General features: G+C 30.8%; 2 protein-coding genes across 2 annotated transcripts; one reads left to right on the top strand and one right to left on the bottom strand.

Annotated features, from left to right (window-relative positions):
* Nucleotides 1-384: 384 nt before the first annotated feature.
* LOC114401557 (protein COFACTOR ASSEMBLY OF COMPLEX C SUBUNIT B CCB3, chloroplastic-like) lies at nt 385-4103 on the bottom strand. Its single transcript, XM_028364090.1, has 3 exons — nt 4016-4103; nt 3880-3935; nt 385-1099 (listed from the first exon to the last, which is right to left on the bottom strand). The coding sequence occupies exons 1-3, from the start codon at nt 4074-4076 to the stop codon at nt 560-562; spliced, it is 657 nt and encodes a 218-aa protein (XP_028219891.1). The 5' UTR covers nt 4077-4103; the 3' UTR covers nt 385-559.
* Nucleotides 4104-10360: 6257 nt separating this feature from the next.
* On the top strand, nt 10361-12948 carry LOC114403919 (uncharacterized oxidoreductase At4g09670-like). The gene is made up of 2 exons (XM_028367149.1): nt 10361-10822; nt 11974-12948. Exons 1-2 carry the CDS (start codon nt 10361-10363, stop codon nt 12592-12594), a joined length of 1083 nt encoding a protein of 360 aa, XP_028222950.1. The 3' UTR covers nt 12595-12948.
* The last annotated feature ends 1377 nt before the right edge of the window (nt 12949-14325 follow it).

Here is a 14325-nt window from a genome sequence, read left to right on the forward strand (position 1 = left end):
TCCATGTGCAGGGGAGATTAGCTAGAAATGTGGATAGAAATTAGACAGTGCCCATCTTAATATATAATAATTATTATTTTTATATAAATAAAGTAATTATTAATAAATTTAACACCTATATATATATATATTATTTTTTATCATTGGAAGAAAGAGGGACATTGTCTATCACACGTAAAGCAAACAAACTGTGTTGAGGAACTGTTTGATTTTGCTAACATCTATTATCAGCGCTGCGGGAGATGAATCCAACGACTTTGGTTGCCGCTGCAGAGATGCTGTAGAGGGATTTGCTGGAGAGGATCTGGACGCCATAATAATACGTATAAAGTTGCATTGGTTTGAAGTATAGACCAAAAAAGAGTCGTGTTGATTACAAGATCCTTGATTGCTCCCATCAAGTTTTTATCCCCACACACAAATACGTGGGTGCAGGAGTTTGAGGAGAGAAAAACTTTTTTCCCTTTAATATATGCAATATATCGATGTAATTTTGTATACATGCCATCTAACAAGATGATAAAGAAATTATTTCATCCACAAATTCCAAATGTGTAAGCTAATTGACTTGTTGGGAAAGGAGAACTAGTAATCCTTGTGGACCTACTAATATTTCATTAAGAAAACTGATCAATCCAAACCAGACTACAGGAGTAACGTCCACACCAGCAAGAGGAGGAATCACTTTGCGGGTAGGAATGAGAAGTGGCTCAGTGGGAGCATAGGCTATTACATATGGAAATTTTCCCACTGGGAGTTTTGGGTACCAAGACATGACTATTCTCAATATAAAGAGAAAACCAAACACTGAGAGGAAGGGACCTAGAAATCCAATGGCCAACTTTGCAGTATCAGGGTCAAGATCTGCAAGCACCAATCTTGTCATTAAATCTGTGGAAGCGGGTGAAGTTTCTTGTATGCTCAGCTTGAGAGTATTCAAGTCTACATCTGAATTAAGAGATATATGTGTGGTGGCTGCATTCACTAGTGAGGATATTGTTATGCCAGCAGAAGCTCCAACTTCTGTGTAGCATGAGCAACATTGCATGACTCCGGAATTGCCATTGACATTTCTTTTAGTGTGATACTTTGAACTTTTCTGCAACAATTAAAATCTCAAATTAGACTGAGCTAACATGGTATTTTGCAGTGTGGAAGAAAATACACGCGAAGGGAAAGGAATCATTGAAATCTTGAGAAACATTCAGCTCTAGCTAGTAGCCATATAAACCACCATTAGCTGTAATTAGGAGTGCTAATAGGTGGATACCCAAATATTTTTCAATTATCTGAATCCAAACCCAAGAAACTAAATACCTGAAAAATGTGCATCAGAGAAGTGATCCCCCAGAAAACCAATCTCAGTTGTGATTATTAAATAATTATGACCAGATTTTGGAAATACTCTTATGTTAGTAGAGCATCAAATATATGTTTCAATCTTGTCCTTTGAACTGTAAATCAAATTCTTCACTTTACTTGGGCATTTTATCAAAAGAGCATGCACATTTTCAAAGTAATAACAAGATAACATAGCACAATTTCAATTTTTTTTCTTCCAAACTCTTTAAAATATATCAATAATAAGGGAAGGAATGATGGTTCCATGACAAATTGCATATTTGTCACCAGTATCCTTAAATTAGTAATAATATAATGAATGAATTCTAAGGAGTAAAATATTTCAGCCATTTGAACTATATTTGTGCTAACATGCTGTATAAGCTATAATCTGAAAACACTATCCATGGGATATCCACATCAAATATTATCTTCCCCTTATTTTTCAGGTCCTTCCTACTTAAATCATCCCATAATTGCACCACAAATCCATCTTAAAGGAGGTTAGCTCACCCCACAAGCTTCTGGCACTATTGGACCGTTCCAGTCTCTAAGATTAGGATGTGGTTCATGATGATGGTGTAGGTTTCATCCTCCACTCACTTACCCACATATTTCTCTCCTTATCTCTCGTGCTTGCACTTCAATGTATAAACCACCATTAGCTGTAATTAGGAGTGCTAATAGGTGGATACCCAAATATTTTTCAATTATCTGAATCCAAACCCAAGAAACTAAATACCTGAAAAATGTGCATCAGAGAAGTGATCCCCCAGAAAACCAATCTCAGTTGTGATTATTAAATAATTATGACCAGATTTTGGAAATACTCTTATGTTAGTAGAGCATCAAATATATGTTTCAATCTTGTCCTTTGAACTGTAAATCAAATTCTTCACTTTACTTGGGCATTTTATCAAAAGAGCATGCACATTTTCAAAGTAATAACAAGATAACATAGCACAATTTCAATTTTTTTTCTTCCAAACTCTTTAAAATATATCAATAATAAGGGAAGGAATGATGGTTCCATGACAAATTGCATATTTGTCACCAGTATCCTTAAATTAGTAATAATATAATGAATGAATTCTAAGGAGTAAAATATTTCAGCCATTTGAACTATATTTGTGCTAACATGCTGTATAAGCTATAATCTGAAAACACTATCCATGGGATATCCACATCAAATATTATCTTCCCCTTATTTTTCAGGTCCTTCCTACTTAAATCATCCCATAATTGCACCACAAATCCATCTTAAAGGAGGTTAGCTCACCCCACAAGCTTCTGGCACTATTGGACCGTTCCAGTCTCTAAGATTAGGATGTGGTTCATGATGATGGTGTAGGTTTCATCCTCCACTCACTTACCCACATATTTCTCTCCTTATCTCTCGTGCTTGCACTTCAATGTATAAACCACCATTAGCTGTAATTAGGAGTGCTAATAGGTGGATACCCAAATATTTTTCAATTATCTGAATCCAAACCCAAGAAACTAAATACCTGAAAAATGTGCATCAGAGAAGTGATCCCCCAGAAAACCAATCTCAGTTGTGATTATTAAATAATTATGACCAGATTTTGGAAATACTCTTATGTTAGTAGAGCATCAAATATATGTTTCAATCTTGTCCTTTGAACTGTAAATCAAATTCTTCACTTTACTTGGGCATTTTATCAAAAGAGCATGCACATTTTCAAAGTAATAACAAGATAACATAGCACAATTTCAATTTTTTTTCTTCCAAACTCTTTAAAATATATCAATAATAAGGGAAGGAATGATGGTTCCATGACAAATTGCATATTTGTCACCAGTATCCTTAAATTAGTAATAATATAATGAATGAATTCTAAGGAGTAAAATATTTCAGCCATTTGAACTATATTTGTGCTAACATGCTGTATAAGCTATAATCTGAAAACACTATCCATGGGATATCCACATCAAATATTATCTTCCCCTTATTTTTCAGGTCCTTCCTACTTAAATCATCCCATAATTGCACCACAAATCCATCTTAAAGGAGGTTAGCTCACCCCACAAGCTTCTGGCACTATTGGACCGTTCCAGTCTCTAAGATTAGGATGTGGTTCATGATGATGGTGTAGGTTTCATCCTCCACTCACTTACCCACATATTTCTCTCCTTATCTCTCGTGCTTGCACTTCAATGTATCAACAAAAAAATGGTTTTTGCTCAGTCTAGTCATCAGTTGAAGCCAAATATTGTTTTATCTATTCGGTTACTATGCAGAAATAAAGAAAAACAAACAGTTAAATACTTAAACATACTTATTTGTTCACAATAGACACTATATCGGTGCACAGTAAATTCAACATTTCAAAGTAATTAAACAAAAAGAAGAACTTATTTATTTATTTATAATCATTAACCCATTTCGAAATTCTAGACAGAAAAGCAAATATGAACATGAACTGAAACAACAAAGGCAGAAAATTCTCAAATGGGTATACCAAACTTAGCTAATAGAAGCACTCCCACGAGAAATTTGCAGATAGTAACGCTTACCCAGACCCTAAAGCCAAAATTGCTTGGTTTGAATATTGAAGGTTTGCATTGCCGTCCTACAAGATTGGAAAATTGAAACAACAAGTGTGAAGCGGACTTTGATAGAACGGAAAGCATAGGAGAGTTGAATACTTACCACTGATTCCCGCATGAACACGAAAAGTGTTTAGATTCAGAAGATAAGATTGCGTTGCCATTGTACCTCGCTAGAGCAGTAGAACGTATTAAAGGTAAATCCACTAATTTATAGTTCTGATTTTTTAAGCCACGTGTTCATCTCTCATGCTTTATTTTTACTCTATTTTTTGAAGGAAAAAAATAAAGGTCTAAATTTACCCTTAAAAAAAAGGTTTTTTTTTTTTTTTAACAAACTACCTTTAGTGTTTTATATAAAAAGATATTTTTGTGGTCCTAATTGCTAGAAGATGAATCTTAACAACATTTTTTTTTTGTTTTTCTAGCACTCTCTTCCTAGCACTTTCTTTACTATTAGTTGAAGTTGTTGTTAAAAAAAAAAAACTTCAACTAATGGTTTTTTTTACAGAAAATAGTTAAAATTTATGAAAATCACAAATTTTATAATTGCCATTATTTTAGTGTATATTATTAACATAGCTTTCTTGTAAAGAGTTAACTTTATATATAAAAAGAAAAAAAATATACACTAATAGCTAGTGTAAAATAATGATATTTTGTGTTTTTTAAATTACTTAATATATAAATATTCAAAATCGAATAACTAATAAAAGAACGACTCTTTTAAAATAAATATGATATTTTGTATTTTTTAAATTAATATATTTTTATTTCTTAATATATATATATATATATATACACACACGTCATAAGCAGGTACAATTTTACTTAAATGTATTAATTAAGTGTATTCATATAAAAGTAAATGTTTACAACGTGATATATAAGTAAGGGGTGTAAGTTTTTTATAAATTTTCAATATATATCTTTAATTTTTATGAATAAAAAAATATTTATAGAAAATATAGTATATAAATTATGAGAATGGATCCTCTTGGGTTACATTTTCGTTAGATGAGATGTAACAAGTGTTATTAATATTGTAAAATGAATATTTAGAAGAATTAACAGTGAGATTATAACACTTGAGAATCTCAAGTTTTGAATTTGATCTATTGATAAATTATTTTGTTAAAATTCTATGTATGGACTAGAACAAATGATGAATTTTAATCTTAAACTTGGGAACACTTCATGTTTTTATTTGTATATAATTGTCTATTGTTTGTTTTGCAATTTAAATTTAGGAGTAATTTTTGTTTTTATTTCATTTTTATTTGTTGTCAAAATTCAAAATACAATTCACAGTTTGAAAATTTATGTTATATATTTAAGAATACTTTCACACCAATTAGTCAATTAATTTAACAATTAATCTGTACATCGAGTCATCCAATTAGTTGAAATAAAAAGATAAATTGCTGAATGGAGGAGTTGCATATCCATCTTCTACAAACATATTTCTTTTGGTGATGAGCCTTCCAATGTTGTGTGGTTAGTGACGATGAGAACGTATAATATCTCTCAACAATTCAATCTACTCCAGACTGTGATAATCAATTTTTTTAAGGATGCTATAATCATTGTATCATTTTTTTGTAATAATCATTGCATTATGTGCATATTTAATATCAAACATATCAAATAAATTTATATCTCAAAATTTCTTTCAGAATCAATTTTAATATATTAATCACTCGGTATAATTTTTTTGGTATGTAACAATTGTTTTTGTTTTGTTATTCTTTTATAGTGTCTATAATTATAATAATGGAACTCACTTTACGTGTCGCTTCCTCAGTCATCTGACGCAAAAACACTAATTACAAACTATACACCCATTCTGGGGAATTCGTTGAACTAACCAATGAGAAGCATCAATCCGGTTCATTTGGAATGGGTGAAACCAAAAAAAGCAAGTAGCAGAAAACAACATGCAGGAACACGAGATTTTGCCACAATCCTGAAATTTTGGCTACAGAGTTTAGGTTTTTGAAATTTGAATTTGAATCTGAATCTGAATGCCACAACTCTGTAGACTATTTCTCATTTTTCTTCCTCTTTTGCATTCTCATCTCTCTGTTCCCCAAATCGACGACGTGGACAACAAAGTTATATCAATTTATCTCTTTCTTCTCATTCTAACGACGTTGTTTTACACCATTGCCGTTCAATTTCCCTTGGCATACCTGAAAGCGCAGATCGAGAACTACTTCAAGGCGATGAGTAGGTGCTCCCGTTGATCATGGATGCGATTCTGAAGCAGAAGTTGCCGAGGAAGCATGAGGACACCGATGACAACGACATCCGAGACTTCGAGTCTGACTTCGAGGATACTCACGATACGAACGAGGAGATTGACGATTTGTACAACGGCAGGAATGTGGAGATGAAGAGGATGGTGAAGGCCGGGTACTTCAACATGGATGATAAAAAGGGAGCGTTGAAATTTCCTGTTTCAGTAATTAATATGTACTAGTATTATAAGAAAATTATATTAATAATTTATCATGAGTTTTATTTTTATTTTAGGTGATTAAATTTAGTGAGTGTTAGTTCATTAAAATATAATGAAAATGTTAATAGATTAATATATTATAAGAAGATTATGACTCTCGGTATATTGTATCTGTCACGTATAGTTTTTTTAACAAATTTTAAAATAAGTATATAGATAAAAAATCACCTACAGATTGAGGTTTCACTGCGTTTGTTTGATCAATCATTATGAATCTAAAAATTCTTAAAACTCTTCTTGATAATCTAATTTAATGTATTTATGATGATTCTATTGATATTTTATAAGAATTCTTTAAAATTTTAACACTTTCAACAATGGGATGACATTATTGAGGACGGGATCAAGCACAGGCTTCTTAGGTTCATTGCTAATAGTTTATATGATTTTGGCTTCAAAGTTTTAAGGAAACTTATAAGATATAGTTGGGTAGAGCTTTTGGAAATTCAAAAATTGCATTTTGGATGGCTCTTTTCTCTATTAGTGAGTGGAAGTTTCTTTTTTAGTTTTTTTTTATAAAAGAGTGTGGAGGCATCGAAACCTGTCCCACCACCACCATCTTCGTCAAAGAGGAGTAGAGCTACAAAGTTCCATAATTTGTCTGAAAAGATTTTGTTTTTATCTTTCAATTTTATGAGTAGGATTAACAAAAAAATGAAAGCCATGCAGAATTTAATTCCAAATTCCAACGAGGTACTATATCTCTACATATATTTATAATCATTTGCCTCTTCATTAAGTTGATTAATCTTACAAAATACTACTATTCTCTTTTTTTTAAAATTATTTTTTCTTGATGGTTCCTTTGTGTTTGTTTTCAATAGAGAGACAAAGCTTCAATGCTAGATGAGGCCATAGAATATTTAAAGCAACTTCAGCTTCAAGTGCAAGCGAGTTTTCTTTCATTTGGCTTGTGACATTATATTAATCACCTCCTTGGATATGTCTTTTGTTCCCTACTTGACCCATATGTATTCTTTTGTCCTCTACATTTAGTTACTTAAGAATGAAGTTTAGAATGGTTCATACTAATGATGGTTAAACAAAATTTGTCCTTACTTTGTTTAGGGATTCGATAGCCACATTATACTGTGTAGGAAAATGTGAAATTCTTGCTCATCCTAGATGATGTCGGGGCACTGATCATGGAGGAGGAACCATGCAAAGGATCACAAAGGAAGTGTTGTAAGGTTTAATGAATTGGGTGAAAGCATTAAACTCAAACTTTTTGTTTTTCATAACATACATTATTTTACTATACTTTGTTTCATTCACATGATGCTACTTTTTTTTTGTCATTTAAATGAAAAAGGGTGGATAACATTTGATCCTTATGATTCAAGATCTAATTGAAAGTGGCGCTTGGAATTTGTCTAAAAGTATTTTTACTGATATCATTCATATGATGCTACTTCATTTTTAAGTTAAATGAAAGGGGTGAGTAGCATTTTGTAATAAATGTCTTTGGTTTTGTTGGATGTTAAGCTCGGAACTGATTTGCAGGTGGAAGGATAGATTCATGTTTATTTGACAATGACATCAATTTCTTGAAATGTTGTGGGTCTGAGTGTATTCTTGAATTGGTTGTGCTTCATGTTATACTCAATTCATGGAGATGAACTTTTTTTATTAAAATTAAAATTTATTAAAACTAATTAATATATTTAATTACAAAACAAAAACTAATTTAAATCAATGAAATTATAATTTAAATATAAAATATGAAAATGATTTTTAATGGTCTTAATTTGCTAATTCATTAACTAATTTGTAGTTTGATCGGAGTAAGTAAAATTTGGTCGATAATTATTTATGTAAAAGATTGAATTTAAATACTATCCGAAAGATAATTTTTAAAGTAAATAACAAAATTTATATTTAATTTAAGGGGAATAACTTTTCTTTTTACTAAAGATAGAAAATAAATATAAAATTTAAAAATGATTTTTTAAAAACAATTAAGAATATCAATACTTAATATGTCAGATATATATAAAAAAATGCAAAAATGATTTTTTAAAGAAAATAAAAAAATTTATATTTAATTTGTATGGAGGAACTTTTTTTCATAAAGATAGTAATGACATTGAAAAAACAAAAAATAAAATATAAAAATTATTTTTTGAAGCAAGTAAAAAAATTTACTTAATTTAGGGGAAGAAATTTTTTTCCTAAAGATAAAAGTTATGTATAAAATATAAAATATGAAGATCATTTTTTAAAGAAAATAACAAAAAACTATACTTAATTTACCTGGAGAAAACTTTTTTATTTACTAAAGATAAAAAGTACATATTTTTGTTATTAGTTAGAAAAATAGAAATTATATTTAAAAAATAAAATATGAAGATTATTTTTTAAAAGTAAATAAGAAAATCTATACTTAAATTTATGGAAAGAATTTTTTTTTAGTAAAGATAGAAATTATATATTTAAAAATCTATACTTAATTTGTAGGGAGTAAATTTTGTTTTACTAAAGTTAAAATTTATATGTTTTTGTTATTATTCAAAAAAATATAAATTAAATTTAAAATATAAATTATGAAGATAGATTTTTTTAAATCAAGTAAGAAAATCTATAGTGAATTTAACTTTGAAGGAACTATTTTTTAGTAATGATAGAAATTATATATTTTTTTATCAGTTAGAAAAAACAAAATTATGTTAAAATTATTTATTTATTAAGATAGAAATTATTATATATAAAGTATGACGTGAAATTTATAGTTTTTGTTAAAGATAAAATATAAAGCAAGAAAATGTAATTTTACTTCACAATAATTTATTAATCATTTATATTATTTAAAATAGAGATGAATAATTCTATGGAGATATGACGTGAAATTTATAATTTTTTAAAAATATAATAAATATAACTCATGGGGATGCACTATTTTATGAGAAGAAGTAGGATAATTTATACTCAATTCATGGAGTTAAATTTTTTTTATAAAGATTCTTTTTATTAAAATTAAAATTTATTTAATCTAATTAATATATATTTAATTAAAAAACAAAAATTTAATTTAAATCAATAAAATTATGATCATTAATTTCCCTATGAAAAAATAGAGTAAAAAAATAAATTTTGGAAATTAGTTCTTTACTTCTTATTTAAATCAGGTTAAACAAACATTATTAGCTTTTTTGTTATCTAATTTTTTTATATCGTCTTAAAATTTAATTTTCTAGAAAGAAAAAAAAATACTATATTATAATTTTTTATATTTTTAATTATTGTTGTAATAATATAATATAATTATTTATAAAATATAACACATGAAGAATTTTCTTTCTTTATAGGAGTAAGTAAGAATTTTTTTACTTAATTCACATGAATAAACAATTTATTTAGAATCACATTAATAATTATAATACATATCTATAATTATACTTTTTTTATGCTTCTATCTTATACTTTTTTAGACATTTCTTTCCCTGTTTAATAAAGAGATTGTATCAACTTTATATTTTTAATCTCTTGAACATATTTTATTATATTTTTTACAAAAAAAAATATATATATGAATTTTAAAAATTGATCTTATAAAAGACAACAAACATTTGTATTATAAATAAATATGTTCGTGAACATAATAGTTTTTGAATAAATTTGATTTAGTTTTTTTTTTAATTTAATAAATTTAATTTATTGTCCAACTTGATTTATTCTACAACACATGATGATATTATTTTTTTCTATAAAATATTTATATTCATAATAATATTAAAAAAAATAATCTGTGCATGCGTACAAAATCTAGTTACAAAACCTTCATAGGCAAGTTGACCATTATTGCACCAGTTTTTAATATATATTTTTTCTCTTTAGGACAATGATGACACTCACACCTACCTTGACACATTTTAAATGTAGCCACTACTAACTTTATCATACCACTCACTCTTACATCATTGTCCCTAAATGGCGGAAACCCTGATCCAAATCGGCGTGGTTGGGTGCGCCGACATAGCCCGGAAGGTCTCCCGCGCCATCACGCTCGCCCCCAACGCCGCCCTCTGCGCCGTGGCGAGCCGCTCTCACGACAAGGCAGCCGCATTCGCCGCCGCCAACGGCTTCCCTCTCTCAGCCAAAGTGTACGGCTCCTACGAGTCCCTTCTGGAGGACCCCGACGTGGACGCCGTCTACATGCCACTCCCCACCAGCCTCCATCTTCACTGGGCCGTGCTCGCGGCCCAGAACAAGAAACACTTGCTTCTGGAAAAGCCCGTCGCGCTCGACGTGGCCCAGTTCGACCGCATTCTCGAGGCCTGTGAATCCAGTGGGGTGCAGTTCATGGATAACACCATGTGGGTCCATAACCCAAGGACTGCTGCCATGGCCCATTTCCTCAACGATGCTCAACGTTTTGGTAACCTCAAATCGGTATTTATTCCATTCTGCTTTTCTTATCGCAATGCAGCTTGCAAATGCTCTTGGACTTTAGTCTTTTATCCTACATTTTCTTCACTTCAACTTTATTTTAAAACTGTTGCTGATTAAAAAATGGCTAGAAACTTTGTCATTTGTGTTAACTACTTAACTGATAAATGTTAATCACATAATCCTACTGAGTAATGATGTTCGATAATAAAAAATGGAACTTAGGGAGGGAGTCTTGGATTCTCAAATGAATTCATTAAGAATGAAAGTTTTGATGATTCAAAGAGTGAATGGGAGACTGAATAATGAAGTCCTTAGAATACAAGTATCTATCATAGTTAAGGCATTGTTTGGTTGGGGAATGCTGTGAAAAGCATGGTTATTATTTAAGAGAAAGTAAAGAAAATCCTTTTAAATACTATTTCATAAATCATGCAGATCCTTAGCTACTTCTTGTGTCGTTTCTAATCAGAATTAGAGTTTGACTTCATAATTCATGTTAATATTTAACGTAATCTTTATTATGCGCATTATGGAAACGAAACTTCAATTTTGATTGGTTTAAATGTTTCATACTTTTATCAACCGAAGACACATTCCAAATTTCGCTTACAAAAGGCACCCGAGCTAAAAGCTATTATTTCCTCCGGTCCGAAATAATTGTCGTTCCCGGATATTTTACACATTACCAAGAAAAAAACAAAATAGATGAAAGAGAATAATAATTTTTTAAAACTAATCTTATATCATCGATAATTTATTTTTAGATTTTGTTGTCTACCCTTAATCTTAATATTACAAGGGATATAAGTTAAAATGACAATTATTTTGGAATAGTTTTTTTTACACGACAATTGTGATGAGACTTGCGTACTGTTGAACAAATGGGGTCCTTGTGCCATTTATTTATTGTCCAGTTTGGAGGTTCTTGATTAATATAAATTGGGATTCATTAAAGTTTTTAGCTGCAGTTGCAATGCAAGAGTTCATTGAGTATTTTGATTGCCATATTTGCTTGGCCTAACTTCTAAAAGGAGCTGCTGAATAAATAACTCAAAGGGCATTCATTCCACAGAGGAAGGTATATATGTTTTCAAAGATTGATTTTATGATGGTGTTTATTGATGAGCGGTGTTGTGTTCTGGGTTGTACAGGTTCGCACCTGCTTTACATTTGCAGCCGATCCTGATTATCTAAACACCAACATTCGCGTGAAGTCGGATCTTGATGCTCTTGGTTCTCTGGGTGATGCAGGATGGTATTGTATTAGGGCAATCCTGTTGGCTGCCAACTACGAATTGCCTAAAACAGTAGTTGCTTCATATGAACCTGTACTTAACAAAGATGGGGTGATATTGGACTGTGGGGCATCTCTATACTGGGAAGATGGGAAAGTAGCAACCTTCCATTGCTCCTTCTTGGCAAACTTGACAATGGACATAACAGCTATTGGCACAAGAGGAACTCTTCACGTGCATGATTTTGTTATCCCTTATCATGAGAAGGAGGCATCGTTTTTGGCTGGTACAGAAACCGGCTTTAATGATCTTGTCACAGGGTGGGATAAACAGCCAAGTAAGCATACAGTAACCACTGATCTCCCTCAGGAGGCTCTTTTGATTAGAGAATTTGCCCGGTTGGTCGCAGAAATCAAATTCAAAAACTCTAAGCCTGACAAGAAGTGGCCAACAATTACTAGGAAAACACAGCTGGTATTGGATGCTGTGAAGGCTTCTATCCAGAGGGGTTTTGAGCCTGTTCAGATTCAGGAGTAAACAAGTCTCGCCACTGTGTCTGATTGTCTACCCTGCTGGAGTGACACGATCCTTTTTCTGTTGTGCATTGATATTCCAAATAAAATTCCATTCTACATTGTATGTATTTGTGAGCTGTTCATCTCTGCAATGCGGTGGGAAAACAGGTTATGTAAAATACAATCATTCTAATGGTCAAATTTCATGTCTTTCGAGGATGGTGATTGATCGGTGAACTAAACTGCCTTAACAGAAGACCAGTGACGACTAGAATAACTAGTACATTGGTCTTCATCTTCATCGTATAACCAGTTAGTTGATCTGTTATGCATGTATCAAAATGACTTGTAATATAAATGATTTATTTCTCCTTGACATACAGTCCATGTGTAGAAACTTAAATGAAAAACTATTTGTAAGGTATAAAAAGTATACAATTTTTTTTAAAATTATATTTATAGGGTCATTTCTAATTAGTACACAGAGCAAAGCTTTTTACACCCACGGAATATCAAAATTAAACTCAAATAGCTTGAAGGTGCAAACTTCACACACCTTTGTTCCACACTTTATCTCAAGGATGGATGATGCATGAAAGAATTTTGTTCTCAATCGATGGCTGGTGACTAGTCTGTTTTTTGTGCAGTTGTAAGGGCAGGGGTGTGAGCATGGAGTTTGTTTACAATTGTCATGATTTGAATGAAGAAGGAAGAATAATGGTGTGTTGATATGATTAAAGGATCATGGTAATTCAAATGCAAGGAATGCTGGGACTTATTGTTGAAGATAATGGATGAAGGCATGTGATAAACATGTTGACGAGTGAATGAAAAAGGAGAATGTACGGGAGGAAAAAGGCAACGATATAGACGTAGATAAAATGACTCTTAACCTTAGCTTTTTTTGGCGGAACTCTTATCCTTAGCTAAAAATGAAGAACAATGTGACAAATTAGAACTGAACAGTTAAATGAAGGAAAGTTACACAGAAAATGACGAATTAGAATTGAATGGTTAAAATAGACGCTTGACCAAGAATTAGAATAAAATGGCTCTTTTTAATAATTTGACGCGTATGATCATTGCATTTTCTTTTCATACAAAAAATACGTAGTAATATTCTTGAAAAATGAACCACTTTTTTTAGACCTCTATTTTTTTCGCCTTTTCTTTTCTTTTCTTTTTTATTTTATTATTATTTGTTTATCTTAACATTATTTAAATGTCCCTCTTTTAAATTTTATTTTTTAAAACAAAAACAAATAAGACAAATAAATATAAGCAAAATGAAAGATGAAATTAGGTGTTCACATGCATCAAAGGAATATTTTTATTATAAATGTATGCAACAATTTAAACCACCTTATCAAATTTGGTTTTTTATATGTAAAGAAACCAAAAACACGATTTCTGCAACCTGTCATCCAGCTTTTGGCCACTGCCCCCAACCACTCGGTATCACCACGATTGGGGTTGGGGAAGATCGTTAAGACTTAAGATGCAGCGGGTTATCTATATTCAACTCTACTCCCTAAATAGTACAATAAAAATAATCTCGATTCAGTTTTTATATTTATGCATGCAAAGTTAGGAATATATCATTTTCATCTGGATTTGAAAATTGTTTCTAACTTAATCCATAACATAATACTACTACAGTCAAACCTAAAAAGAAAAAAGACTACCAAATTCTAATAAACTAAATATTTATGTTCTTTAAGGTACATGTGATATTCATAAAGTCAATGACAGT

The sequence above is a fragment of the Glycine soja genome, chromosome 20, assembly GCF_004193775.1.
Source record: "Glycine soja cultivar W05 chromosome 20, ASM419377v2, whole genome shotgun sequence".
Lineage (NCBI taxonomy): Eukaryota > Viridiplantae > Streptophyta > Magnoliopsida > Fabales > Fabaceae > Glycine > Glycine soja.

Coding starts and splice junctions, on each gene's coding strand:
- LOC114401557 (XM_028364090.1), bottom strand. CDS start 4,076: ATGGCAACGCAATCTTATCTTCTGAATCTAAACACTTTTCGTGTTCAT. Junction 3,936..4,015: donor TGTTCATGCGGGAATCAGTG/GTAAGTATTCAA, acceptor CCAATCTTGTAG/GACGGCAATGCAAACCTTCA. Junction 1,100..3,879: donor ATTTTGGCTTTAGGGTCTGG/GTAAGCGTTACT, acceptor TAATTGTTGCAG/AAAAGTTCAAAGTATCACAC.
- LOC114403919 (XM_028367149.1), top strand. CDS start 10,361: ATGGCGGAAACCCTGATCCAAATCGGCGTGGTTGGGTGCGCCGACATA. Junction 10,823..11,973: donor GTTTTGGTAACCTCAAATCG/GTATTTATTCCA, acceptor TGGGTTGTACAG/GTTCGCACCTGCTTTACATT.